The sequence below is a fragment of the Rhinopithecus roxellana genome, chromosome 4, assembly GCF_007565055.1.
Source record: "Rhinopithecus roxellana isolate Shanxi Qingling chromosome 4, ASM756505v1, whole genome shotgun sequence".
NCBI classification, from domain to species: Eukaryota; Metazoa; Chordata; class Mammalia; order Primates; family Cercopithecidae; genus Rhinopithecus; species Rhinopithecus roxellana.
Window position 1 is genome coordinate 82,122,398 of NC_044552.1, and position 27,122 is coordinate 82,149,519.

The following is a 27,122-nucleotide window of genomic DNA, read 5'->3' on the forward strand; positions in this document are numbered from 1 at the left end:
CCCTTGAGTATGTCTTTTAGATTATGTAACTAGAAATACCAAAACTATGTCCTGTCACTTTACCTTAATTGAAATCAAGATATAAAATATTACTAATGATTATTTGTTCCATTGCTCACTGGTAATGCTGAGCTTGTTCCTGTTTCACTGGCCTAGCCTCTGACCTGTCTGAAATTTGTAGATGAACTTCACTACATTGTTTTTATTTTAACATTTCTATTAAATAAGACTTATCATTTTATATGCATTATTTGTCCCTCTGCATGTCAATTTTGTCGACTCTAAACTTACAAATATAACAGTTCCCATAATAAAAGTGAAGGAGAAAAGTCTTAATTCATGAGGTATTGTGAAAGTGGAATGTTTTAGAGATGTGGAAGCCTGGCGGCATAATTCTCAGACAGGAAGGCAGTGTATATAAAGGCCAAATTCCCCTTATCCAGTCTGGGAGTGAGCTGCTTGTGAACATCCAAATATGGAGGAAAGAACGTTTTCACAATGAACTTCCAACTTCCACCAGCTTCATGTGGCACAAAGATGTTAAAATACATCACAGTATATTCAGGAAATTGTTTAGTCATACCCTACCACTGCCCCACCCATGATACTGAGACGCATCAAGTGGCTTGGCAAATATTGGCAATGACAGACCTAGAAAACAGAGTCAGAATTCGGGCCTTAGAGAGTCGGTGGTTTGGCAAGGCAGTTAGGCATTCCAACATATCTAAATGGAAGGGTTGGGTTGGCCTCAGAATCAGGGTAGAGAGACGTGAGGGCAAGCAGAAATCAGGCAAGCAGAAAAGAACTAGGAAGATTCACATTCCAAAGGGAAAAGCAACAAGTAAATGGGACATTTACAGAATCTGACTTGGTAGTGAGAAGAAGAGAAGCTCAAAAATTATAACAGCAAAATAACCTAAATTGTGAATGACCAGGATACCCACATCAAGGAAATGTTAATCCTGTTTTGATGTTTTAACAAATCATTTATTCAGATTATCATTTACTGAATTGTAGCTCAAGAGGTTTAGATAATGATGTCACAACCTCTAACTTGTTTTGAAAAGCCACATTAGTTACAGATAGAGTCCATCCAAGGGGGAATAAAAAGGAAAGGGGCAGAGAGATGAGCAAATAGTGAAATTAAATAATTTTAAAATGTTAAGATCCCAACCTCAATGATGTGCATCTTTCCTTAGCTCTGAACCTATTTCAAGTCATTTGTTCATGCTGAATTGCATTTTCTTCTCATGTCCTTACGAGAGTCACTTGTCCGATCCCTGAAGTAATGAGACCTCTATGACTAGTGTTGTTACTGTCATAGATACATTTTTAAAATCTAGTAAAAATAAAATGTACTTAAAATATTATGCACTCCTTTTGTAAGTATTCCATTCTCATTTTTACACATATCCTTGAGTTCAAAATGTAATTCTTTACATCAGACATAAATCTTATTTCCGTTCACAAAGTAAAAAAAGAAAACTAACTTTCCAGATAGTCTGTAATGTTTTCCTGTGTAATTAACACCTCATTCACAGTTGTGTGTGCCAGTCAAGGCCCTGTCTCCTCTTTCTTGACATTTCCTTGATACCTTGTTCAGGCCGAGCTGATGCCTAAGAGTGTGCAAAATACACTTATGGAAACGGGAATGTTTGAGAGGAGTCAGCTGAATTACCGTGACCTGACAGTTTAGAGAGAGTACTTAGACATATGTTTCATTTTGTGGGTTTGGGGCCTGTGTGCCATCCTTGAAGTCCAATTAATACTGTAACCTCATCTTCATCATCATCCTCATCAACAACAAAAACCATCTGTCAAATGAATACCAATAGTCCATTATTTGCATTCTTCCCTTCTTCATGCTCCTAAGAGGTTCAAATGTTTATAAATCAAGTGTCTAATTTAAGATACATGTTTTCTCGCAATGCAAGTCATCCTGGAAACATTAGGTTATTTTTACTGTTGAAAATTTGTAGATGTCATTTATTTAAATAGCCTTGTCTCTTTTTTTCTTGCTATTAATAGTGACCCTCTGTGTCCTTGTGCACAGAAAATGCAGTGGAATCAAGGTTTTAGATCATGCAAATAAAATCATTCCATTGTGGGAATCTCCTGGTTTCATTTTTTAAAGTTACATTGAAATTTAATGTACATTCAGAAAAATGTGTATGCCATAAGGGCACAGCTTGATGCTTTTTCGTAAAATGAACATACTTATGCAACCACCACGTAGTTCAAGCAACCACCACGTAGTTCAACATCATAACCCTAAGAAACTCCTCTCATGCTTTCTTTCACTTTCCACTCCCACGTGGGTAACCCATTATGACTTCTAATAGGATAGATTAGTTTTGCCTAACGTTCTTTGTGTGATTTGATCAACATTATGTTTATAAGAAACATTTTTTTTTTTTTTTTTTTTTTGAGGCGGAGTCTCACTCTGTCACCCAGGCTGGAGTGCAGTGGCCAGATCTCAGCTCACTGCAAACTCCGCCTCCCGGGTTTACCCCATTCTCCTGCCTCAGCCTCCCGAGTAGCTGGGACTACAGGCACCCGCCACCTCGCCTGGCTAGTCTTTTGTATATTTAGTAGAGACGGGGCTTCACCGTGTTAGCCAGGATGGTCCGATCTCCTGACCTCGTGATCCGCCCGTCTCGGCCTCCCAAAGTGCTGGGATTACAGGCTTGAGCCACCGCGCCGGCCATGTAAGAAACATTTATGTTGTTGCATGTAGTTCAATTTCATTCATTTTCATTGCTGTCAAATATATACTTTTCCATTTTATGAATAAGCCACATTTTTTTAAATTTCTACCTCTAATGGATATCTTGATTGTTATTTTAGATTTTTAAACAAACTCATATCCACCATTAAAAGGTGATTACACTTTTCTAAAAGATGCACACGACATATTTTAGAGGTTTTCTTAGAGACGTTATCCAACATTTTTATATAAAAAATGGAGAATTGGAGAGAGGGTAGTGGAAAGGCAGTGAGGAAAGGAACTAATACTTATTAGAACTACCATGTACTGGACATTTTGGTAAAAATAGTTGTTTTAAGTTGTGGTAAAAAATATATAACATAAAATTTACCATCCTTACCACTTTTAAGTATACAGTTCACTAGTGTCGAGTATATTCACATTGTTGTGAAATGGATCTCCAGAACATTTTCATTGTGCAAAACTGAAACTCTATAAACCTTAAACAACTCCTTTTTTTTTTTTCCTCTTCCTTTTCTTCAATCACTGGTAATCGCCATTCTATTTTCTGTCCTATGAATTTGGCTTCTTTAGATACTTCATATAATTGGAATCATAGAGTATTTGGTTTTCTGTGACTGGCTTATTTCACTTAGTATAATGTCCTCAAGTTTCCTCCATGTTGTTGCATGTGACAGGATTTTCTTCCCTTTTTAGGCTAAAAATATTCCATTATATGTTTGTACAACATTTTATTTATCCATTCATCTATTGGTTGACATTTGGGTTAGTTCCACCTCTTGTCTATTGAGAATAATACTGCTATGAACATGGGTATGCAAATATCTCTTCTTAAAACTGTTTCCAATTCTCAGAGTATATAACCAGAAATGAGATTGCTAGATCATATGGTAACTCTTTTTTTTTTTTTTTTTTTTTTGAGACAGGGTCTCACTCTGTCACCAAGGCATGAGTGCAGTGGTGCCATCTCGGCTCACTGCACCCTCCGCCTCCTGGGTCGTAGTGATCCTCCCACCTCAGCCTCCTCAGTAGTTGGGACTACAGGCATATGGCATATGACACCATGCCCAGCTAATTTTTGTATTTTTTTTTTTTAGAAATGGGGTTTTGCCATGGTGCCCAGGCTGGTCTCAAACTTCTGGCCTCAAGCAATCCACCCTCCTCAGCCTCCCAAAGTGCTAGGATTACAATTTTACAATCCCATCAACCTTGCACAAGTGTTCCAATTTCCCCACGTCCTCACCAATGCTTGCTTTCAGATTTGTTGTTAGTAGCCATCCTACTGGGTGTATGCAGTAGGAATTTTACAAGTGATCTTTTTATTCCTTTAACAAAGTTGTTGCAAAGTATAAGTACCATTTTACATCAATGAAATCTTAGCACAAAAAGATTCTATAAGAGAAAAAATGGGGCACAGAGATTTTCCAGTCTAGGTGCTCTTGAACTTGACAATGAGCATTTTATTCTCAAAGTTCCACATAATCACAAAACAAATTGAATTCTTTTATTCTGAGCTATAAGATATAGACTTACAAGATATAAGGTGCTCTACAAGATTGCCTGACTTTAAATATGAAATAAGAGCTTTAGTTTTAGAGTAGTGGTTCTCATAACATGGTCCCCAGACCAGCAGCATCAGCATTACTGCAAACTTGGTAGAAATGCAGATTCTCAGCTCTCACCCCAAACCTACTGAATCCAGAACTCTGAATAGCCAAGCAGGTAGCACACTCCTGTAATCCCAGCTACTCAGGAGAGGGGCTAGCTGTGTTATCATGACCTGACAGTTTAGAGAGAGTACTTAAATACATGTTTCATTAGTGGGTTTGGGGTCTGCATACCATCCTTTAAGTCCAATTACTACTCTAACTTCATCTTCATCATCATCATCCTCATCAACAACAAAAACCATCTGTCAAATAAGTACCAATAGTCCATTATTTGCATTCTTCCCTTCTTAGTGCTCCTAAGAGGGCCAGGTGTTTATAAATCAAAAGTGTAATTTAAGATAAATGTTCTCTCACACTGCAAGTCATCCTGGAAGCATCAAGTTTAAAAAAGAACTTTTTTAAGCTCTTTTTTATTGAGACAGGATCCATGCTGGTCTTGAATTCCTGGGCTCAAATGATCCTCCTGAGGTTTCCTATGACTGATTTGTTTCACTTGGTATAATGTCCTTGAGGTTCATCCTTGTTGTTGGATGGGCCAGGATTATCTTCCTTTTTAAGGCTGAAAATATTCCATTATATGTATGTACCTCATTTTGTTTATCCATTCATCCACTGATGGATATTTGGGTTACTTCCACCTCTTGATACTGAGGAGGATTGTTTGAGACCAGCATGGATCCTGTCTCAAAAAAAAAAAAAAAAAAAAAAAAAAAAAAAAAAAAAAAAAATTCTGCGAGTGAGGCACAGCAATCTATTTTAAACAGCCCTCCAGGTGACACTCATGCATGGTCACGTTTGAGCAGTCCTAGGTTTAGATCATTAGGCAGATATCTAAAGTGTTGTCTAATAATCTCCACACAGTTGCCAAACAGAAAACTGACATATTGAGCACTTTCAGGTTTCCAGGGCAACTTGATAGAGTAAATCTGTGTTTTGCAATTTATACCACAGTTTTCAAGAAAATGCTGGATTAGCCCAGTTATAATAACGCTAAAACACTAGATCTCTATCCATCTGAAAGTTCACCCAAACACTAATTTATCAGAGTTGCTTCTGAACAAATGGCCACCTGAGAATAGCCACCCTAACCAGGAAGACCTCTTCCAGCTCAGCAGATATCTGACTTATCTCCAGGATTTTCCCTCCACCCACACCCAAGTCCCCACCTTTTGTCTCACTTTTGGGTCTAGACAGAACCCTGTAATGAATGGACCAAAACAGCCAGAGATAGAAGTGAAAGCAAACATGCAAACATTCCTCCCATTGGCATCGGGAGCCTTCTTCCTGGGCCTGCTATCAACCTCCGCAGGCCCTGGCCCCAGGTATCCTCATCCACACAAAGAATGCTTCATGTGAGGTATTCTGTCCACTAATTAGGATACCTTGTATACATAATGGTTCATCATTGATTTCTTGCACCACAGGAAGAATTGGAGACACTTTATGTCTTTCTTTCCTATGAACAAAGATTCACAGATTAGACTTTCCTCTGAAAAGTGGTGGAATCTGATTTTAGTCCTAGGAAGGGAGTTGTGGTTTATGCCTGTTTTCTTGGCATAATTATTCATAAAATATTCCCCCAAAATGTACTAGCTTAAGTAGTAAAATCCACCCTACCAAAAATCTACTGTTAGCTCCTTTTTTAAAAACCAGAACATTTATTGTGTGACTAATCATTGAAATTCTTAAGATAAACTGGATGCTACAACAGCTGCCCCCTTGGGTTTAGACGTTTTTCCTTCTCAGAATCCATGCCTGAATCTGCGGTATACAATGTTCAGGTGCCTCGCTCGACCAGTCCTGGTAGTATTTCATCTTTAAGCCTCGGCACTTCAGTTATACTTCCTCTTGTGCTTAGCAGGGTAGCCACATTTGCCACAGGGTGACTTTTGAAGGTGGCAGGCCTTAGAGCCACAGTGGTGGCACAATGTGTGCATCTTATCGCAACACTTTTCAGACAATGACGTTCCCTTCAGTATCTTGCTTCTGTGGCCAAGACCAAAGAGTGTTGTTAGCTCTTAGGTAGGCTTTGCCTTTCCCTAATGCTTTTAAGTGGAAGACAGATGATCCTTCAGAGGAACAGGAGACTGTGCGGCTGTATTCAGTGCAGCTTGGGGCCTTGAAGAAGGGAAACAAGACAAGGGAGTTAATTCCTAGGGCTCCTCGGAAAGAAGAACAGTGATGTCTGGGAGTAGGCATGGACTATTATGTTGATAGAAATTGTGGCCCCTAAGAAAGGTGCCATTTCTCACACCTGTAATCCTAACACTTTGGGAGGAGGCCAAAGCTGGAGAATCACTCCAGTCCAGGAGTTCAAGACAGCCTGGGCAACACAGTGAGACCCTGTCTCTAAAAAAAAAATTGAGAAAAAAAGAAATCGTGCCCCGCCAGGACCCATAACTCTGTTATGCTCTAAAGCTTGCACCCACATTTCTCATCTGTCCACCCCTCTCCTCTGTCCTCCACAAGTCACTTATACTTGAGACTTTAGTGTCAAGAGTTTCTCCCAAGGTAAATCTTGTTTCTAGTACAGATTGAGCATCCCTAATCTGAAAATTCGAAATCTGAAATGCTCCAAAATCCAAAACTTTTTGAGCAACAACATGACACCACAAGTGAAAAATTCTACACCTGACCCCGCATGACAGGTTGCAGTCAAAACACAGTCACAATTTTTGTTTTATGCAAAAAATTATTTAAAATAGTGCATAAAATTACCTTCAGACTATATAGATAAGGTATATATGAAACATAAACGAATTTTATGTTTAGACTTGGGGCCCATCCCCAAGATATCTCATTATGTATATGCAAATATTCCAAAATAAAAAAAATTCCAAAACACTTCTGGTTCCAGCCACTTTTGGACAGATGATAATCAACCTGTATGTATTTGGTGGTAAGCCTAACAAAAAGGTAACTGCATTGCTTTGTATAGCACATCTTTAAAAATTGTTCAAATCTGATTTCAGAAAGTTCAAGCCTAGAAACCAGGTTTAATGTGAAAATATGTGCTGGCTAAAGTTGTGTGCACACAATATGTTCCAATTACTTAACAACCCTCAAAAATATTTTACCTGCATGTCCACTCAGCAAAATCAGCCTTCTCTCTGCCCTCTTCCAGCATACACACTGACACTCTGACACTCTGACAATGGCAAGGCTGGCTGAAGTCAGCAGTGATATGCAGGAATCTGGATGCTTGCCCTCACCATATCCTGAATCTTGGAGGCTTTTTACTCCTCGTCTTAACACGTGCCAATGTTATGTTACAATATCTGACATTTGGTTTGTTTCAACATTAACTCTGTGATAAAAGTTAATCAATAGCCTCATTTTCCCTGCTTCCTGCTCAAATCAATACACATGTCTCCTTTGAAGAATGGGGAATGTAAACTAAAGTTGATCCTATGGTTTTAACTTACCTCAACCGAATGTATGCTTAAAGAAAGAGCCAATCACTTACTTAGATACCATTTATTTAGTTTCTTTGTATTCTTGTGAATTAATAAATTACAGTGCTTCCACCTTCTAAGTAAACTTTTTATCATTGATTAGTCCTCAGAGGCTAATTTACTTATATTTACTAAAATACCAAATATATTGATTTTCAGAAAATGTGAACTGTAAGACTAGAACATGGCATACATGTGTATAACTTGTTTTAAGTATATAGAATATTAAATTATATGTTCATTTCAATCTTATAATCCTCCAAAAGAACTGCATGGTTTAGATCTGTAAAATGAAAGATAAGAGAAAAACACTACTATTAATAATTATATTTATGTTTTTAATTTTTTTTTTTTTTTTTTTTTTTTTTTTTGAGACAGTCTCTGTCTCCCAGGCTGGAGTGCAGTGGCGTGATCTCGGCTCACTGCAACCTCCGCCTCCCAAGTTTAAGCAATTCTCCTACCTCAGCCTCCCAAGTAGCTGGGATTACAGGCACACACCACCATGACTAGCTAATTTTTTTTGTATTTTTAGTAGAACCAAGGTTTCTCCATGTTGGCCAGGCTGGTCTCAAACTCCTGACCTCAGGTGATCTGCCTGCCTCAGCCTCCCAAAGTGCTGGGATTACAGACATGAGCCACCGTGCCCAGCCTATGTTTTTAATTTAAAAAAAATTTTAAATCTGTTCTGTAGATGTTAACTAGGGCTATTTATAGACAAGGATGCTGTTTTCATATGAAGTCTTTGATGTTATCACTTTAATTTCCCTTCAGAAACAATGGACACGTTTCTCATCCAGTCACAGCATTGTATTTGCTTGTTGATCTCTGAAAACTTACTCTCCTGTTTCAACTGGCATTTAGACCTCCTATCCCACTCCAAGACTAGATGAAAATCAGAGGAATCAGGCAACTTTGCCTGACATTTTCAGAGCAAGAAAATTGGTGAATAAAATGGGCCTTTCTGTGCCTACATTTATAATTCTCCCCCAAAAAAGCATGGAAAAATCAACCTAATATTTTTACTTTATAAGTATCAATAAGCCTTAATATGTACTGACAGTTTACCAATATGATAATCAAATAGAATTGTTAGTAACAATGAAATAGAGTGACCATATTTAGAAAACATATGCTCATAAAATGCTTCTAATTCACAATGTATGCTTTCAATACCTAAGCTTACTTCCCTCTGTTAAAAATTTAAAAAATAAAAAATGTTTAAGAAAATAATTTTATAATATCTAATGAAATGCTTTTTAAATGTTATTAGATTCACAGGTACAAGAGATGTTAGCACAACATCTTGCGATTGGAATTTAGCTAGTTGTGAACTTGAGAGAGTTAATATTCGGTTGTAATAATGAAGATTAACATGCAAGAATTATACATTTTAGTTCACTTATAAAAACAACTTAACCACCTTAAGGGAAGAAAAGAGCTAATGTGCTTCATACAGTATATATAATTACAATAGGGCTTAGGGCAGTGCTTTTCAAATTTTAGTGAGCATAAAAACGCAGATTCGTGGCTCCCACCCCGGAGATTCTAAACCATGAAGTCTAGGATGAAGTCCAGGAATATGCATGTTTAACACCCAATCTCACCTTCAAATAACTCATACAAAATTACCGTTCAGGCCCCTCTTGGAGAACACCAACTTAAGATGACAGATGTACTTGTTATTGCATCCAAAACCACAGAATCATCAGATAAAATACCCGTCTTAGACCATCTTTCATATACTTTATATTACTTTGCTAAAGAACCAAGGTAGATAGCATTTAAAGGACTGCTGATAACAGTTAAGATTTATTCATTTCAGGTACTATACTTCTCATTATGGTTCTTAAAAATTGGCCCACAACTTTTAAAATTAATTGATGTTTAAAAGTCATGAGGAATTTAAATTGTTTCTTAACTTTCTGTTCATTTTTAATGTCTTCAATATTCCCATTTAATACTGTTTGATATTAAAATGTAATGGAGTCACAGTATTTATCATCTGTTCTTCTTTGGTTTCAAGGGAAGACGAGGGAAAACAGGACCTCCAGGAAAACCAGGACCCCCAGGACCACCTGTAAGTAAACAATATGATGACTGTCCCTTTAAAAAGTCACTCTTTATTTCTGTGTGTTTGCCTAAGGATTATTTTACTCCCCTGTAGATAATGATTTCCTTCTTTCTACTGTTTAGAATGACTGGTTTCAGCATTTGGATGAGTAGTTCATAGTCTCTATATTCCTAACGCCATCATCACCACAAACCAAGAGATGAGGGAGGCTGGTAATCATCCACACACCTCACCCACTTGTTTATTACACAGATGGCAATAACAGTAGTGTCTGCTTGAATATCCCAAGCCAAGTGTCCAGACAGATGAATCCTGTTCTGAACCTACCTGAACTCCATCTTCTCGATTTCTTAACATCCAGGCTGTTAGAAAATCAGACATCTGGGGAAGCATATCCACTTTTCTTGATATGAAACTATTTTGTTAGTATAATTTCATGGTTTGGTAAAAAGTGCTATAAAGATCATCTAACCAGTTAGTTTATCTGGATCCTTTACCCCGAGCTTCTAGAAAAAAAAAAAAAAGTATTTAATTTCTTGTAGTTCTGGTAACTCTGCAGCCTATGAGAGTCTGGTTTGTGTCCAAGCTGCTCCACTGACACTGCACTCTCTGTGGTCCCAACAATCTCTGTATCGCAGATTCCCTGAGCACTTTTCAGACTTCATCTTACCTTACTGCTACACAGGAATGTATAGCATTGACTGCTCTCTCCTTGAAACTCCCTATTCTCTTGGTTTAGCGACACTGGGTTTTTTCTCCTATGCCTGGGGCCATCTTTTAGTCTCCATTAACAGCTTTTCTTCTGCCCCCTATATGCTGGATGGATTAATGAATACCAGTTTTTTTATTTCAACTCAGACACTGTTCCTGAGTTCCAGGCTGGTACATCCCATTATTTTTTAGTATCTCCACGTGGAAGTCTCCTGGTTACCACAAAAGTATAATGTCCAAAACTAATCTCTAAAAATAATCCTAGATTTTTTTTCTTCTTCATCCTCCTCATCTAAACAGTCTCTAAATCATATCATTTCTACATCACTGCAGCCCACAAATCCTCTCTGTCTTCACTGTCACTGCCTTAGTTTAGACCTTTGTCAATTTGAACCTATATATTTGAAGTCATCTGAGAGCTGGTCTCATTGCCTCTACCTTCTCCAAGTGGAGTAAAACCTCTAAATCATGACAGCATCCAGGTGGGCTTGGATGGCTTAGAATTCTCTAACAGCTTAAAACTATTTGATTTTAAATTCCTCAATCGCTTCTCTTTTCTTCAAGACAGATGGATTCCACATCCTCTACATGCCATTCTGGGCCCTTCATGGTTTGCCTTTTACCTGCCTTGGCCTATCCTCCTCTATGCCCTTCCTTCTTTTGTAATCAGTAATCTTCCTATCGGGAGATCCCGCTCCCGATGTTTAACATGGGTTCTTTTCTATTTCCTGAGTGTCTCGGCTGGGTTGAGAAATAAAGGGAAAGAGCACAAGAGAGAGAAATTTAAAGCTGGGTGTCCGGGGGAGACATTACATGTTGGCAGGATCCATGATGTTCCCCTACCTATAAAACCAGCAAGTTTTTATTAGCGATTTTCAAAAGGGAAGGGAGTGCAGGAATAGGGTGTGGGTCACAGAGATCACATACTTCACAAGGTAATAAAATATCACAAAGCAAATGGAGGCAGGGCGAGATCACAGGACCACCAGATGAGGAGAAATTAAAATTGCTAATGAAGTTTCAGGCACACATTGTCATTGGTAACATCTTATCAGGAAACAGAGTTTGACAGCAGACAACCTGTCTAACCAAAATTTATTAGGTGGGAATTTTCCCATCCTAGTAAGCCTGGGAGTGCTATAGGAGACCGGGGCTTATTTCATCCCATTGGCTTCAGCCATAAAAGACAGGACGCCTTAAAAAGGGGCCGTCTATAGGCCTACTTTCAGGGCACATTCTCTTTCTCAGGGATGTTCCTTGCTGAGAAAAAGAATTCAGTGATATTTCTCCTATTTGCTTATGAAAGACGAGGAATATAGCTCTGTTTCCATCTGGCTCACTGACGGTCAGTTCAAAGTTACCTCTCTTGTTCCCTGAACATCGCTGTTTGTTATCCGGTTCTTTTTTAAAGATGCCCAGATTTCATATTCAAACACACATGCTTTACAAACAATTTGTGCAGTTGACACAATCACAGGGTCCTGAGGCGACATTCATCCTCCTCAACTTACAAAGATGACGGGATTAAGAGATTAAAGTAAAGACAAGCATAGGAAATCACAGGGGTATTCACTGGGAAAGTGATGTGTCCATGAAATCTTCACAATTTATGTTCAGAGATTACAGTAAAGACAGGTGTAAGAAATTATAAAAGTATTAATTTGGGGAACTAATAAATGTCCATGAAATCTTCACAATTTATATTCTTCTGCCGCGGATTCAGCTGGTCCCTCCCTTCGGGGTCCCTGACTTCCCGCAATATCTTCCCTTACTGTTTCAAAAATGCTATGACTTGCAAATGTTCTCCAATAGGCCTGTATATGCTTCTCTGTATCTTCATGACTCAGCTCAAACATTTCTCCTGTAGAGCCTTTGCCAGTGCTCTCAGCGTTTGAGGTTTCCTCCCATGGTCCTGTATGTTACACCTCCTACAGGTATAGCACATTGCTTTGGACTCTTACTTTCCTCATCTGTCTGACCACTGCACCGTGACTTTTTTGAACCTCTATTTTCCCACCATTGCTTAGAACAGTCTCTGGCCTATAGCATGTGATTATTGTTTATTTAATGACTGAGTAACAAATGAATATGTTTTGTAGACAAAAAAAATTAAGACCAGGTAAATGACCTTCTGAAGACCAAAAAACACCCTGCACCACCACTAGAGGGCCTCAACCCAGTACCTTAGGAATCTCTTAGGATGTGCTCACCTGCCAAAAACGAACATGATTACTGTCCTGTCATTGATTTCATTTCACTGTAGCCATTCTAGTGGATTGTCCTATTAACAGTGCATTGGGGCTAATTGATATTTATTATATAAAGGCAGATTGGGGGATGAGGGGGTGAGGAAGTATGAGCCGGATATCTGCATTAGTCTATTCTCACACTGCTATGAAGAACTACCCGAGACTGGATAATTTATAAAGAAAAGAGGCTTATTTGACTCACAGTTCCACAGGCTGTACAGGAGGCATGGCTGGGGAGGTCTCAGGAAACTCCCAGTCATGGCAGAAGGGAGAAGGGGAAGCAAGCACATCTTCACATGGCAGCAGGAGAGAGCGAGTGTGAAGGGGGAAGTGCACTTTAAACAACCTAATCTCCTGAGAATTCACTCACAAGACAGCACTAGGGGGATGGTGCTAAACCATTAGAAACCACCCTCATGACCCAATCACCTCCTGCCAGGTTCCTCCCCCAACATTGGAGATTACAATTTAACATGAGATTTGGTTGGGACACAGAGCCAAGCCATATCAGTGTACTAGCATCTAGTCTTGAAAGGAATCAGTTTTGTCGATTTTTATTTCAAATTTTTAGACAAAACAGAGAACACATTGTAAGATCTTTAAAATAATTGTTTCGTGCTTTAAAGAAGAAAAGCTAGTGAATGCTAACAGGCAAGATTAGATCTTTGTGTAGTTTTCTAAACCTATGGTGCTGCTTTTAAGTCAGGATAATTGTTGTCTCAAAGGAAGAATTTGAATGTTGAAGACCTTTATGACAAGCTTGCCAAATGTCTAGGAGAGAAGAGGATTACACCAAATTCTGGAATGAGTTCTCAACTACAGATCAAATGAATTTACTGAAGAGTTCAGAAGATTAAAAACCATGTGACTGTATGATAGGATTTATAATATTCAATTCCACAGACTTTAGTTTATTGCCAGAGTGTTTGGAGGAGAGAGGAGCTTATTTTATTTCAAGTATAGATTTAGAACTTAAACTCAGCTATAGGTCTGACACACAGTGTTCATTAAATCCTGGGAACATAGTATTTGAAAAAAGTGGTTTATTAACTTTTTAAATATAACAAAATACCCAATTTGTTAGAAAAATTAGGAAAAATCTATGCAGAAGATAAAGTATTTACTTTGGTGGCATGATCTTGGCTCACTGCACCCTCTGCCTCCCAGATGCAAGCAATTCTCTAGCCTCAGCCTCCCGAGCAGCTGGGACTACAGGTGCCCACCACCACACCCAGCTAATTTTTGTATTTTTAGTAGAGACAGGGTTTTACCATGTTGGCCAGGATGGTCTTGATGTCTTGACCTCATGATCCGCCCGCCTCAGCCTCCCAAAGTGCTGGGATTACAGGTGTGAGCCACCACGCCTGGCCAGTATTCACTGTTTTAAAAGTATCAGCAGAGCACTTGTTATCTCTTAGGATGTCCCAGGGAGCTATTTATATTTTATTACAATTTACAAATAGCTTAAGAGATGTTCCCCCTTAACTGTGGACATTTTTAGATCAAAACATTGTTGTTTTTCATTTATTTGTCTTTTCCAACATTGGACCCTTTGTGACATGTACCCTACTTCATAGCAAGAAGGAAGGCAAGAAGAGAACAAGAGATGGGTTGGTAGGACCTACAATTTTTCTAATTGTTATTGGAGTTAGTGTATGCCTCACCGCAGTGGCTAGTATGTGAGGATCCTGAAGCATGTGTTAGAATATCTTATGACAATGTGAAACGTATTTTTTAAAAATTTTAATTTTGTCTCCTTATCTAACAGTAATTAAATACTATGTAATATCCCTCAAATAAGTGAATATTTTATGTAATTTAAACATTATGTTTGAGCAATTAGTCTTTGGGAAAGTTGGAGGGAGACTTTATTCTAGTCAGTGTGATGGCAAAGAACAAAGGAATAAGAATTACCAGGAGGCATGAATTTTTTTATTTTTTTAATAACAGCATACTTTATAAGAAAATGTTCTTCCCTTTGGGGGTTTAAGATGTTTCTGAAATCAAACATAGTGTTGTTATTTAGGGGAGTGTCAGTGAAGACTTTAAAAATCTTGAATTGAAAGGAAATTGAATTGAAAGGAATCTAAGTCTCTGATGGCCTGAAGCAATTCAAATAATTAAAGTGTTTTAACGAGTCCTTCTACTTGATTATTTGTTCTGAAGCCAAATTTGTATATTCTCACTTTCTTATGAAACGTTTGCACCAAAAGGACAACTTGTTTACTAAAAAAATTTCCTACAACTGGCTAAGTGTGTGTGTGTGTGTATGTGTGTGTGTGTAAGAGGACAACGTTTTGTCCCATGAGATATTTTATCTCCTACGGAAAAAAGATTTCTAATAATGGGAAATTTACTAACAGTAGTTTTATTAAACTAACATTATTAAATTATCTTTGTGAATCAGTGTTTCGTGGAAAGTCATATATATCACTCCAGTTTAGCTCCCCATATTCAATAGCAAATTTTTGTGTCTTTAGGAAAGACTTATTTGAAATGTATACACATGTGATATGCATATAATGAAACTGTTCTTATTCAGAGTGCTTGTCATTGAGCAGTGACTAACCTGGTTAACAGAGTTAGCCACATGTATTTTTGTAAAGTATTTGTCCAATTTCTTGTTAAAAACCAGTGCTGATCTTACCTATGCAAAGGAAAAAGCTCCCAAAGTCTCCCAAATAACTTCTGCCATCTTGTCCTAAATGAATATTCTTCACTGGAGGGGAACTATTACATAGAGATCTCTTGGATTTATTTCAATACATAAAGATTACAACTGAGAACAGTTTTTCAGTATGAGAGGGCTAAGCATCTCCCGCGGGAAGGAAATAGCACTAACATCTGAGGAAACAGGTTCAGAGGAGAGACGGATGAAGCAGACAAGGAGAATTTATTACCATCACTAGCTCTGCATTAAGTACTGTATTTCCAGTGTCTTAGGGAATCCTTACAACTCTCTTGAAAAGTAGAAATTATCTTCACTTTATAATGAGGTAAATGATACTTGGAAATGTCAAGTAACTTACCCAAGCTGACACAAGCAGAGAAGACAGAATTGAAACACAGAAACTGATCCCTAAACCTTTGTTCTGCCAGACTACAGGTGTGAAAGACAAGCTTCTAGTTTACAATTCAACTAAGATTAGTCTTCTTCAAACATCATACATAGAACAGTGTTTGATTTTGCCATGGCAATGAATGGCACTGTGCTGACTCCAGACAGTGAGATGGTATAGGATAGCATAGGATGGCAGTGAGGAACTTAGTGCTTTTCCTCACTAGCCTGTCCTGGAACAATTTTCTTGATATTTCCTTGTCTCCATTTTCTTTTCTGTAAATTTGAAATAATAGCACCTACCCCACCTGCTTTTTCCCACAGTGGCTACAAGGGCCCAATGCCATGGATGTGAAAGAACTTTCTTCCAAATGTAAAGCTCTATCTAAATGTAAGTTAGTTCCACTGTTATTATTCTGAACACTCATTCACACTGTAGATAGAAGAGATTGTCTTCAATCAATAATTAGACCAACACTTCTTTTCTCTCTTTACAGTTTTCCAAAAATCTAGTTAACAGAAATTTGAATGTCTATCAATCAATTGCGGAAATAAAAGATCACTTTGCATATGGCACGCTTATTCTAGATACATAAATCCACTCATGAAGAGATCCAAAAGTTATTCGCAATTAGGTAACAATAACAACCAGGTCTAAAGAGTCAGTGATGCTTCTTCTCCTGAGATTTGCAGCCTCTTCCTTTCTTGTGGTGCTTGTTCCTTTACCATCTGAGCTGTTGCATTTTATTAGTTGTGATGTTCTCTAAGTCTCAACTGTCCTTCCTCACACTCCAATAAAAGCTTGTCTTTTTAAAAAGCCTTCCAGTTATCTGAGTAGCATAAACAATGGAAAGTAATAGACTTATGTTATGATAATGAGACTTGGAAAGTCTCAAGACTTGGAATGCCTTCATTTATTTCAAAGTATTCTGGTTTCTAGTTTCTTTAGAAAAGAGAGGAAAGCAGCTGGAAATGAGGCGAAGCAGGAGAGAAAGTAGGAGAATTTAACTAATGAACCATTAAAGGAAGTAGGTATTATCCCACCCATTTGACATTACTTCTCATTCATCATTGCTGGAAAAAGCGTTTATTAAAAACCACATTAATTTTAAAATGTGTTATTATTTCTTTCTGTTACAGGCAAGACTTTTTATTTTCTTTCATTTTTTTTCCTTCTGGTATTGTTTTTATGCATTGTTTCATTATTGCAGTATGAGAATTGAGCAGTGGGCTCCATTTGTCACATTTGTGTGCATAGCAATTTAGGTTGAAAGCAGAAATTCAAAAAAGTGTGTAACATGGGGCAGCAGCTCCATCTACTGTTTCCGTTGGAAAAGCTCTAGTCAAAGAATGACTATAGCTCTTTGAAGGATGTCAGGCGAGTGGAAATTTTTCAATGTTTGAAGTTTATTATAAATCCATATGATTTTTTAAAAATTATTTTGAGGATTTTGTTGCATTTATGCTTACCTTAAAATTTAAATATAAATGCTATTTCATCAGCAGTCATTTTCAATGTCAACTTGATGCTCTTTTGAGGTGAAAATCCATACCTACTTCATTGATCTCTAAAATGCCCTTCTGTTGTACAATACCAATAAAACTCTGCAGTATTAATTTTGTAGGAGCTTACACCAATAAAATGTATGCTTCTTTTCTAAAACAAGTCTGATTTAAAACATGTACATTCATGTTTCTATTTTAATTTTAACTTCAATGTAGAACTTCTTCTACCTTTAAAGCATGAATCATTGCACAGTCCTGAAAGTTACAATTAAACATCAGTTTGCACAGTTAAAAGAGTAAATCTAGGGTGTAAAATTTAATTCATTTACTAAACAAATATTTATGGCTATCGACCATGTATTAATCACTATTACAAACATTGAATACATAGTGGTTAAAAACACAAAGCAACAACAAACTACAGATAAGGTCTCTACCTTTCTTCATAACTTACTCTCTGTGGTAAGGCAGTACACCAATGGTTAATAAACAGTTAAATAAATAGACAAAATAATTTCAGTTTAGAGTGAAGTGCTATGGGGGGAACAAACTGGGTAATGTGATAATGATTTGGAAGGAGGAAATGTTCTTCTCATTACCATCTCATTGAGGTGGTCCAGGGAGGTGTCTCTGAGCAGAAGACATTCCTTGAGAAGGAGCTGGCCATGTGAGGGCCAGAGCAAGAACTTTCTAAACAGAAACATCAGGACTTGCAAAGGGCTTCAGGTGGGGAAAAGCTTGATGTATTCAATACAATAAACAATAAAGGAGCTAAGAAAAGAAAGAATACTGCCAGAAAAGATTTGGGAGCTGAATGGCTTCATCACATGGGGCCTTCTAAGAATAGAAGAGAAGGGTTGGCGGGTAGGGCAGCTGGAGAGATACAAGTAGCCATGAAATAACCAGTTATATCTCCCTTTTGTAAGAGAGAGAGAGAGAGAGAGAGAGTGTGTGTGTGTGTCTGCAGTGGTTTTTTTTTTTTTTTATGTGACGAAATTACTGTTCCTACTGATTCAAATAAATTATTCTGAAGGTAATATTATTTTTAGCCCATTATCTTTAGTCTTTGAGTAGACAGGGAATAGGCTTGTTTGCTGAGAGAAAACAAGAAAATTGACAAAGGTTTGATTGTAGCCCATTTAATTTCAGTCTTGACTGAATCCACTGGATATCACATTGGTCATTAGAGATGGAGAATTTCATCACATCTCAGTCTTTTCTTTTTCCCCACAGCTAAATCTGATGTTTCCTTTCTGCTAGGCTATAGGTTAAGCCAGTTGAACAGTTGTGGCAATGAAAATACATGCCTTCAAAACACCATAGGACTAAGTGCTTCCAGCACTTGTGCCCCGTTATCCATCACTATTCTCAACTTGAGTATCTTCCAGTCTCCAACTTCATTTGCTATGCACTGAAAACTGAAAGTGCAAAATTATTATTTCCAGTATATAGCAAGATCCACCTCTAAAACAATTTGGTGTCCCGAAACACGTTTTTGGACTGCTGAATAAAGCAGATGACAAAAACTGTGTCAATGAAACATTTGATTACTTGTTAAAATACCCTCAAAACACCTTGAATGTGACTACATGCATTTTGAAGCTCATCATGTATCAATAGGAATCCAATTCAAATTCTTAACATCCCTTCTAGAAGCTTTGAACTGATCAGGGCTTTGTCATGTTTCTCAGTTTTCCTTTCAGCAAGAGAACCACAATCTCTTCTGACTATTAAATGACTAAAGTCTGTGCAATGTAATATCTTCAGAGAAAATGAACCTAACAATTTGAGTCAATGGGAATAGGAATTTCATTTCTTAAAAAAAAGTAAGATGACACTTTCTCAGATTTAAAAATATAGACACATAAGACCTATAAAATGGAGACATGGCTAATCGTGTTTATTGCCACTTGTCCCTCATGGGGGTAATGGTCCCAGACAAAACAGCTGTTCCCAACATTGCTAAAATTCCAGTGTCACCTTGTGTGACCACAGAATATGTAGACATGCATGTGAGGCAGCTAGGGGTATCAGGTTGAGATTTTGAAAACTAGCTCTCAAGTTTTATTTTCTAATTATTTCTCTTTTTCTCTCCCTATGGACAGCAGCAGGACATTTTTACTCACTTTCTGACTTCCTATGTTTTTTGCTACTAGTGGTAACATATATTTGTACAGTCACTGACTGCCTGTTTCATCTTGTGTTACGTTCTTGAAATCAACTATTAAGACATCTGGACTGACATGTGTTATTTACAGCAATGGTGAGACAGAATATTTGAAATCCTTGATCTGTGGTCTCCAAACTTGTAATTAGTTGTGATAGTGCCTGGATTAAACATCATTTCTTTGTGTTGGGTAAACATTAAGGTTTGAGAAGTCAAAGGCCAATCAGATTTATTAGAACCTTAATTTTCAGAAAGGAAGATTTGTCTCCTAAATAATCTTATAGTTTGCATTTGATGACATAGTTTCCAAGAGGATCTCCATACTGTATTTAATTTTACTCCTGTATAACTTTGCAAGGTAGGCAAGAAGAGATTATTTTCATTTAATAAGAAAATTCTGGGTCCTGATGAATAAGGGGCTCAGCTCAATTTGTGCAGTCAGTTTTGTCTGCACATCGGTAACTATAGCTTAGTATGATCAGAGGAAAGGCTGAAGGAAATTATGTAACTAGGGAAGCAACAAGTTTTCAGCATTGTCTATGGGACCTAAAACATGGAAGAAAAGTTGGCAGAAAATAAGATTTGAAGAGTCTTCAGCTATGTCTGTAATGAATTCATGAAAAAGTAAAAATACCCGAAGCAGATATGGCAAAATTGTTAATATTTGACGACACAGGATTGTGGACTCCGTGGAATTTATATTATTTTCTGTACTTTTCAGCATGCTTAGAATAGTTCAAATTCATTTTAAGAAACAGGAAAAACATTCTATGGGATTAGTAACAGTTCATATCACTTATTACTTCTTCACTGGCTGATATCATCAGTATCTTCTCCTTTGACTGAAATCCTTTGTGGAATGTGGCCACATGTTTTAAAACTAAAATTATTAACTATTTTTTAGAACTTTCATGAGTACACTCTCTATAACCATGGGGTTCAGTTGAGCCAAGAATTGTCATTTGTAGATTTATCGTTAGTACAACCTACAGATAAGGGAGAAATCTTAACATCACACATTTGAGTTGAAAGTGAAGACCACAATCACCCAATTATTCCAGAGCTGTCCAGAATGTCCCCAGCTATTCGAGTTGCGCACATCCTCTTGGCCTCTATGTAACTTGGCAGTGTATAAGCCAGTGCCACCAGCCTGCTTATCTTAAGTCCCAGCAGTGTGCCTTGGAACTTGCATTTTCTCAACTCAGGAAGAGATGTCATTCTACCAACACTTTTGAAGAGAATGAATGTTAAATGTTATCACCTAACTACAGTAAGTGGAAACTCAAAGCATTCATAGGTGCAGGCTGCCTGTGGGGTCCATGTAAGCCAACTTTCCTCCAGATTTTGGTGGCATATTGAAAAATTCCTGAGGTCAGACAAGGAGATGGAGACACAGTTGTTCCTAAGGTATGATTTTTGTTGGTGGTGATCTTTTGAGGACACCACTGGATACAAATAATTTGTTTCACACATTCCCCTCCTTGCTAGTTTTCATGCCCCTGTGGCTTTTATCACCTTGTACTGGGTCATTGATGTTACATCTGTGGGTGGCAAGGCACTCTAAAGATTCCTGCTGCTCCTTATATTGCAGGACACTGACAAATAATATTTTTCCTCTTTTAGGACGTACTGAGGAGAGATGAGTATGAAACATTTTATGGATGGATAAGCAGAATGGCAGCATTAGGGGAGGAATCATTTTTTTTTCTAACTATCATGCCATAGAAATCAGTCAAAATGTCCCACTCTATCAATAAGGCAGTGGGCTTTACACCAATTAGGTTGATATCTGGGGAAATAAGCACCTTTAAAGATATTTTTTTTCTGCCTTGGGAAACAAAGTGTTAAAAAGTGTGCAAGCTTCCTAGCATAATTTAGAAAATCTGCTTTTATGAAATGGGTTAATTATACCCATTGAATGCATTCACTGTCACAGTCTCATCCTCCCACTTCTGTTCCAAAATGACAAGTGAAACCAGGGACTGTGCAATTTTGGAAAACAATCAGATCACATATTGAGTATTTTGCTTATTCATACAACCATAAACGGCCTATGCTTGAGTTCCCTCAATTACACAGCTTAGTATGCAGGCCAGAAGCAGACAAGCCCAGCTCAAGTGAGCACTTTCCTGGAATACACGAGGGAATGAGTTTGAAAAATGTCCAAAGTGGCAGATGTGAAAAATTCTCATTCAAGATCCAGAGCTGCCTTTGCTGCAATCCTTCACCTGTTAATCGCACTGCCTCTGAACTTGTGAACCAGGGATGCTAGCAATATCTTAGACTGAGACACTTAGGAGCTATAGATCTTTCAAGGTATGGTGCCAGTATATGCCAAGGTGGGGGAAAAACTAGTGAGACAAGACAAGATCATGGATCACAGCACTGCTCAGAATTTTCAGACATTTACCAAGAATAAGTATGTCGCTGCTAGCTTCCAACTAAACTGTTATTATCTTTTGTAGGGGAAATTCCCAAAAGATGTCCTTGATGAATGCTTAAACCATTGTACTGTATCACTTAAATTCTTCAGACTCCTGCAATGCTAATACACAATCTCTCTTCCACAACAGAATACAATGGCACTATTGTAGTCTTAAGTGAAGGATATTTCATTTTTCCTGAGTGTGACAACTTTCCCACAACTGTTCTCCACTGCAATTTCATGCTCATTGGAGTTTCTGTGCACCAAAATCATCCCCAAGCAATATACTCCCTTGATTAACTAGTATTTTTTCCACCTCCTTTGATTATATTTATTTTTTCTTTCCTTCCACCGTCTTATAAGTGCTAAGGTTCCTTAGCCTTCATTCGGCATTATTGAAACCTCAAAAGTTATTTAAGATGCTGGTTGAGATTGCTGACTTCCTTCCTTTTCCTTCTCAGCCTAACGCTGCTCGTTTCTTTCTCCTGCTCTTGTTCTAATAGAAGCCCTCCATGATTTTGAACTTCCCTGTGTCTCCGTGTTGTTCCTCTCTCTTATCCTTACCCTCCTCCCATTCTGGTCACTTTCGTCTTGACTCTACTTGTCATCCAAGTCTTTTTTTTTTTTTTTTTCTTTTTTTGAGATGGAGTCTTTCTCTGTCTTTCAGGCTGAAGTGCAGTGGTGTGATCTCAGCTAACTGCAACCTCTGCCTCCCAGGTTCAAGCAATTCTCCTGCCTCAGCCTCCTGAGTAGCTGGGACTACAGGCACACGCTACCATGCCCTGCTAATTTTTTGTATTTTAGTAGAGACAGGGTTTCACCATGTTGCCCAGGCTGGCCTGAAACTCCTGAGCTCAAGCAATCTGCCTGTCTCAGCCTCCCAAAGTGCTAGCATTGCAGGCGTGAGCCACTGTGCCCGGCCCTTTCAAAAGGCATATCTATATCAAATCTCAGACCCTTCTTTGCTTGGCCCTTAGTGATTGTGTATCTCATTAATCCTGTGGTCTTTCACCACACAATGCCCTGCTCGATTTTTTAAAAACCAGCTTTAAGATGATTGGTATTTTATTTTCCCATCATCCTCACTGTGAGGTGGTTTAAAGGAAAGAGTTAAAAGATCAAGGCCGTGGGGTCAGACAGACCTGAGTTGAAACCTAGCTCTTGTCTACTATTTATATGATCTTGAGTCAGATATTTAGTCTTTTGTTATGTGTAAAATAAGGAAACACCACCTCACTGGATTGCTGTAAGAGCTAAATGCAATAATGTATGTACCTGCCACACAATTGTCACTTTCAAATTGTAACTATTGTTGTCTATTAATATTTTTATCATTATCCTCATTTAATCATTATTTGCCATCTTCTCATTGTTTTTGTCTTTCTTTCCCAGGATTTAGGACCTACCATTTCCAAGGCAAAAGGGTTATTTTTTCTCTTTTATTATCACCTGCATGTAAATTTTTCTTCTATCTGCTTTGCTCCCCTCCTTCCTATTTTCCTCTGTTAAAGTATTTATAGAGAAACTTCATCCATCTAAGAATGTTGGCCTAAATATATGCATATACATATTCATCATCTGGAAAAACTCATTAGATTCTATTTTCAATGTGAACAAACGCACTTGAAAACATCTCTTTTAAATTGAGAGCATTCAAGTTGCATAACTGTATTCTTTTGTGTTGACCAATGAATGAAACAGATCCTTCAGATTAGCACTGAAACATGAATTTTCCCTGAGCTTATTTCCATTTGAGTCCCCACCACTTACAATCCAAGTTAACCTGAAGACTTGGCTCACAAGTCATTTCTCAAAGCCTCTTTCCAGAAAGTTAAAGCCCTCAGCCTAATGGTGGTGGAGGCAGAGATGTAGTCTGTAGAGTCCCGGGCCACCCTTTCCTCCTTGGTGCTGTCTTCTTCTGTCCTTAGCCCGCAAGGGCCATCCCCTTATTCTCCTTTTCTGTCCTACCCACCTTGCTCTTGGGAAATATGTAATGAACAATTCACATGAATCTATTAGAATGGAATGATTTTGGACTTCGTTCAAACATTCATGTGGTTTGGGGAAAAATCTCTTGGTTTTCCCATCTGTTAAATGGAAAATATAATAGTACCCACTTCAGTTGGTTATTATAAGAATCAAATAAGATAATGCATTTTACAGTCACATTACCCTACCACCCAAGAAAATATAAGTGAAAATACTTTTAGAATTATCCAGAGTTGTGAAAACATGAACCATTAGTATTATATCTCCTAGGAACATTTGCATTTGATCTGGCAATAAAACCTAACACCCAAAAAAAAATAAGACTTGCTTTAGGACATTTTGGCCAAACCTGGAGCGTAGGCAAGATATTTGAAGGAAAAAGACCTCCTCCCAGGAACCTTTATGTTTCACCTATATCTGGCCTGCCCATGTTCCCTAGGGTGACCCATTTAAACGCAAGTATGTGAGCTTGAGGTCTCTATATTGAAATATAAAAATAATATAAATACTCACTGAATCTGCTCTTGGCTTTAGGAATCACATTTTATAGTTCAAGAGTTTCTACTAATTGTTGTGTTTTGTTTTTTGGTGTTTTGTTTTTCTTTTTGGTGGGGAGGAGGTGTTGGCATTCCTTTAATCACTAAAAATTCATAGCAGAAGCATTCTCAGAAAAAAAAAATCCATTACAATTATAACTGCTTAATTTATGTAATTAAACCCCAAGAGACATTAAAAAAAAAGTTTCATTTTGAGCAAATATTAAGACAGAGAAGGATGGGTAATTTTTTTTAAAAAAAGAAATTGAGTCCTCAAATATTTTCTATCTGAAGAACATTATTGGTTTTTTTCTCCAGAGTTACTTTACAACTTTATATGTTGTAATTCTGGTCCAAAAATCCATCAATGAGCTCTTTTCTACTTAACTGGAGCTCACTATAGCTATGCTTTCAATTAAGTAGCCACATTCTTAGGTTAATCTAAATCTTTTGGTCTTGTCTTCTATAAATTTGGAAGCAGCAAGCCCTTTGCTCTGTTTGATACCATATCTAACTAAAACAAAAACCAACAAGCAAAAACTTGGCTTTCTCCACAGACTTTTTCTTATAAAAGCAATGATTCTACCGAATTCAATAAACATTTGGTGCTGGTGATGGGGGAGAGATACTGCAGACTGTATTGTAATGAGGTTAAAAGGCTCATGCCTGTAATCCCAGCACTTTGGGATGCCGAGGTGGGCGGATCACGAGGTCAGGAGATCGAGACCATCCTGGCTAACACGGTGAAACCCCGTCTCTACTAAAAATACAAAAACATTAGCCAGGCATGGTGGCAGGCGCCTGTAGTCCCAGCTACTCGGGAGGCTGAGGCAGGAGCATGGTGTGAACCTGGGAGGTGGAGCTTGCAGTGAGCCAAGATGTTGCCACTGCACTCCAACCTGGGTGACAGAACGAGACTCCGTCTCAAAAAAAAAAAAAAGAAAAAAGAAAGGATGAAAACTCCTTGCCCTCACAAAGATTTTGTTGCAACTGGGAATAGAAACATGTACATAAGCCGCTATACTCAATGTAAATGTGCTTTACTAAGTTATGTATAATGTGTTATATAGACGGAAACATAAATGAGAGAAAAACTCATTTGACATTACCTTTTCCAACCATTATTATTGCTTCATCTCACCATTCCTATGTCTGAATTTAGGCTTCCTAATGACTGCTTTTTTCTTTTTCTTGAATACAAAGGGAAAAATAATTATTGATCTCTACTTTTTTACAGGCCATTAGAACACTGGAAAGGTTTCTTGAAAATTAGTCCAAAGGACTTTCCAACAAGCATTCTATCTGTTCTTACAGAAAAGCTATTTTTTAGCACTTTTGAAGAGCGTTGGTTAGTACAACTTCCTTCACAGAGGTTTTTGGTATTTCAAAGATTGTTCTTGAATTTAATTGAAAACCCACAGGGCCAAAAGCAGTTGTATGTAACCTGAAAATATGTATTTTTGAATCCTGATAAATGCTTCCAATAGGAGACTGAAGAGCTATGGTGCATAAGTGGCATCCAGATGGCTCAGGGAGACTCAGTCAATGGAGATGAAGAGGTGCAGAGTACTTTCAGATATAAGGGAGAAAGGAAAAGAGTTCAGGATTGAGGATCAGAAAGCGAGCAGGGGATTTGAGTAAGGAGCCACAGAGACCCTGATTCACAGTATGCAGGCTGTGCTGAAGCCGAATCAGAAGGCTCAAGCTCTGACTTGAACAGACAGCTTATGGCAAAGAACAATGAGGGAAAAAAAGGCAAAAATATTGCTCTTTAAGCTGAGCATACCTGGTGAATTGGCTAAAAAGTGAAAATGCAGCTAAGACTAGGACTGAGGATTATGGTTTTTAACAGAGAACTCTTCCCAACTTCTAAACTTTGGGAATGTGCAGCCAAAACTGAAATCTACTAAGGGAATGATAATGCAAATAGCTCATCATTTTTACACTATGCGTCTGACAAGTCCGGTGGCAGACATCATGGTATTTCTGTTTTCCACCTCCAGCAAGATTTAAGCCAAAAACTATTTAAAAGCTGCTAGAACTATTGCTGAGAGTATATACTTCCCAAATTGAATATAGCTTTAATTCACTTTATCACACCTGCTGTAGTTCTTTGCAGTAAGAAACGACATCAGGATCTCTATCCATACCAGGTTTATAGGCCTCTCAGATAATTATGAATCAGTACAGTTGGGTTCTGAACAGTTGTTTCTCCCTGGAGTTCATTAGCATTTTTTAGCTGCTCTGTAATTGTATACTCACCACATTAGTCCAGATGTCCTATATCTCCCAATCCCATACAAATAGAGTAAAGCAAATCTCCATAAAAGGTAGACATTGTATAGCCACGACTTGTGTACAACCATGTTGTGGGTCACTATTATAATCAAGATATTGGAACATTTTTCCTTTCCATGAACCTTTAACCACTTTTCCAAGTAGAGCTCCTAAGAGCATTAGCCAAGGCTGACATACCCTCTGCAGTTGGCCTCTCTTTACCACTGGGCCTGGGTCATCTAAGTGTCTTTTGATGGCTTCTTGTAAATGCAAACCTTAG

At 37.9% G+C, this 27,122-nt stretch overlaps 1 protein-coding gene and 1 pseudogene across 1 annotated transcript in view; one reads left to right on the forward strand and one right to left on the reverse strand.

Moving 5' to 3' along the window:
- The window catches only part of COL19A1 (collagen type XIX alpha 1 chain), a 344,672-nt gene that overhangs the window by 220,049 nt on the left and 97,501 nt on the right, over positions 1-27,122 (forward strand). The window contains exon 16 of the mRNA XM_010371596.2: positions 9,877-9,930. Coding sequence (XP_010369898.2) covers positions 9,877-9,930 — 54 coding nt within the window. The remainder of the gene's footprint in view (positions 1-9,876; positions 9,931-27,122) is intronic.
- Positions 6,084-8,710, reverse strand: LOC115896911 (annotated as a pseudogene).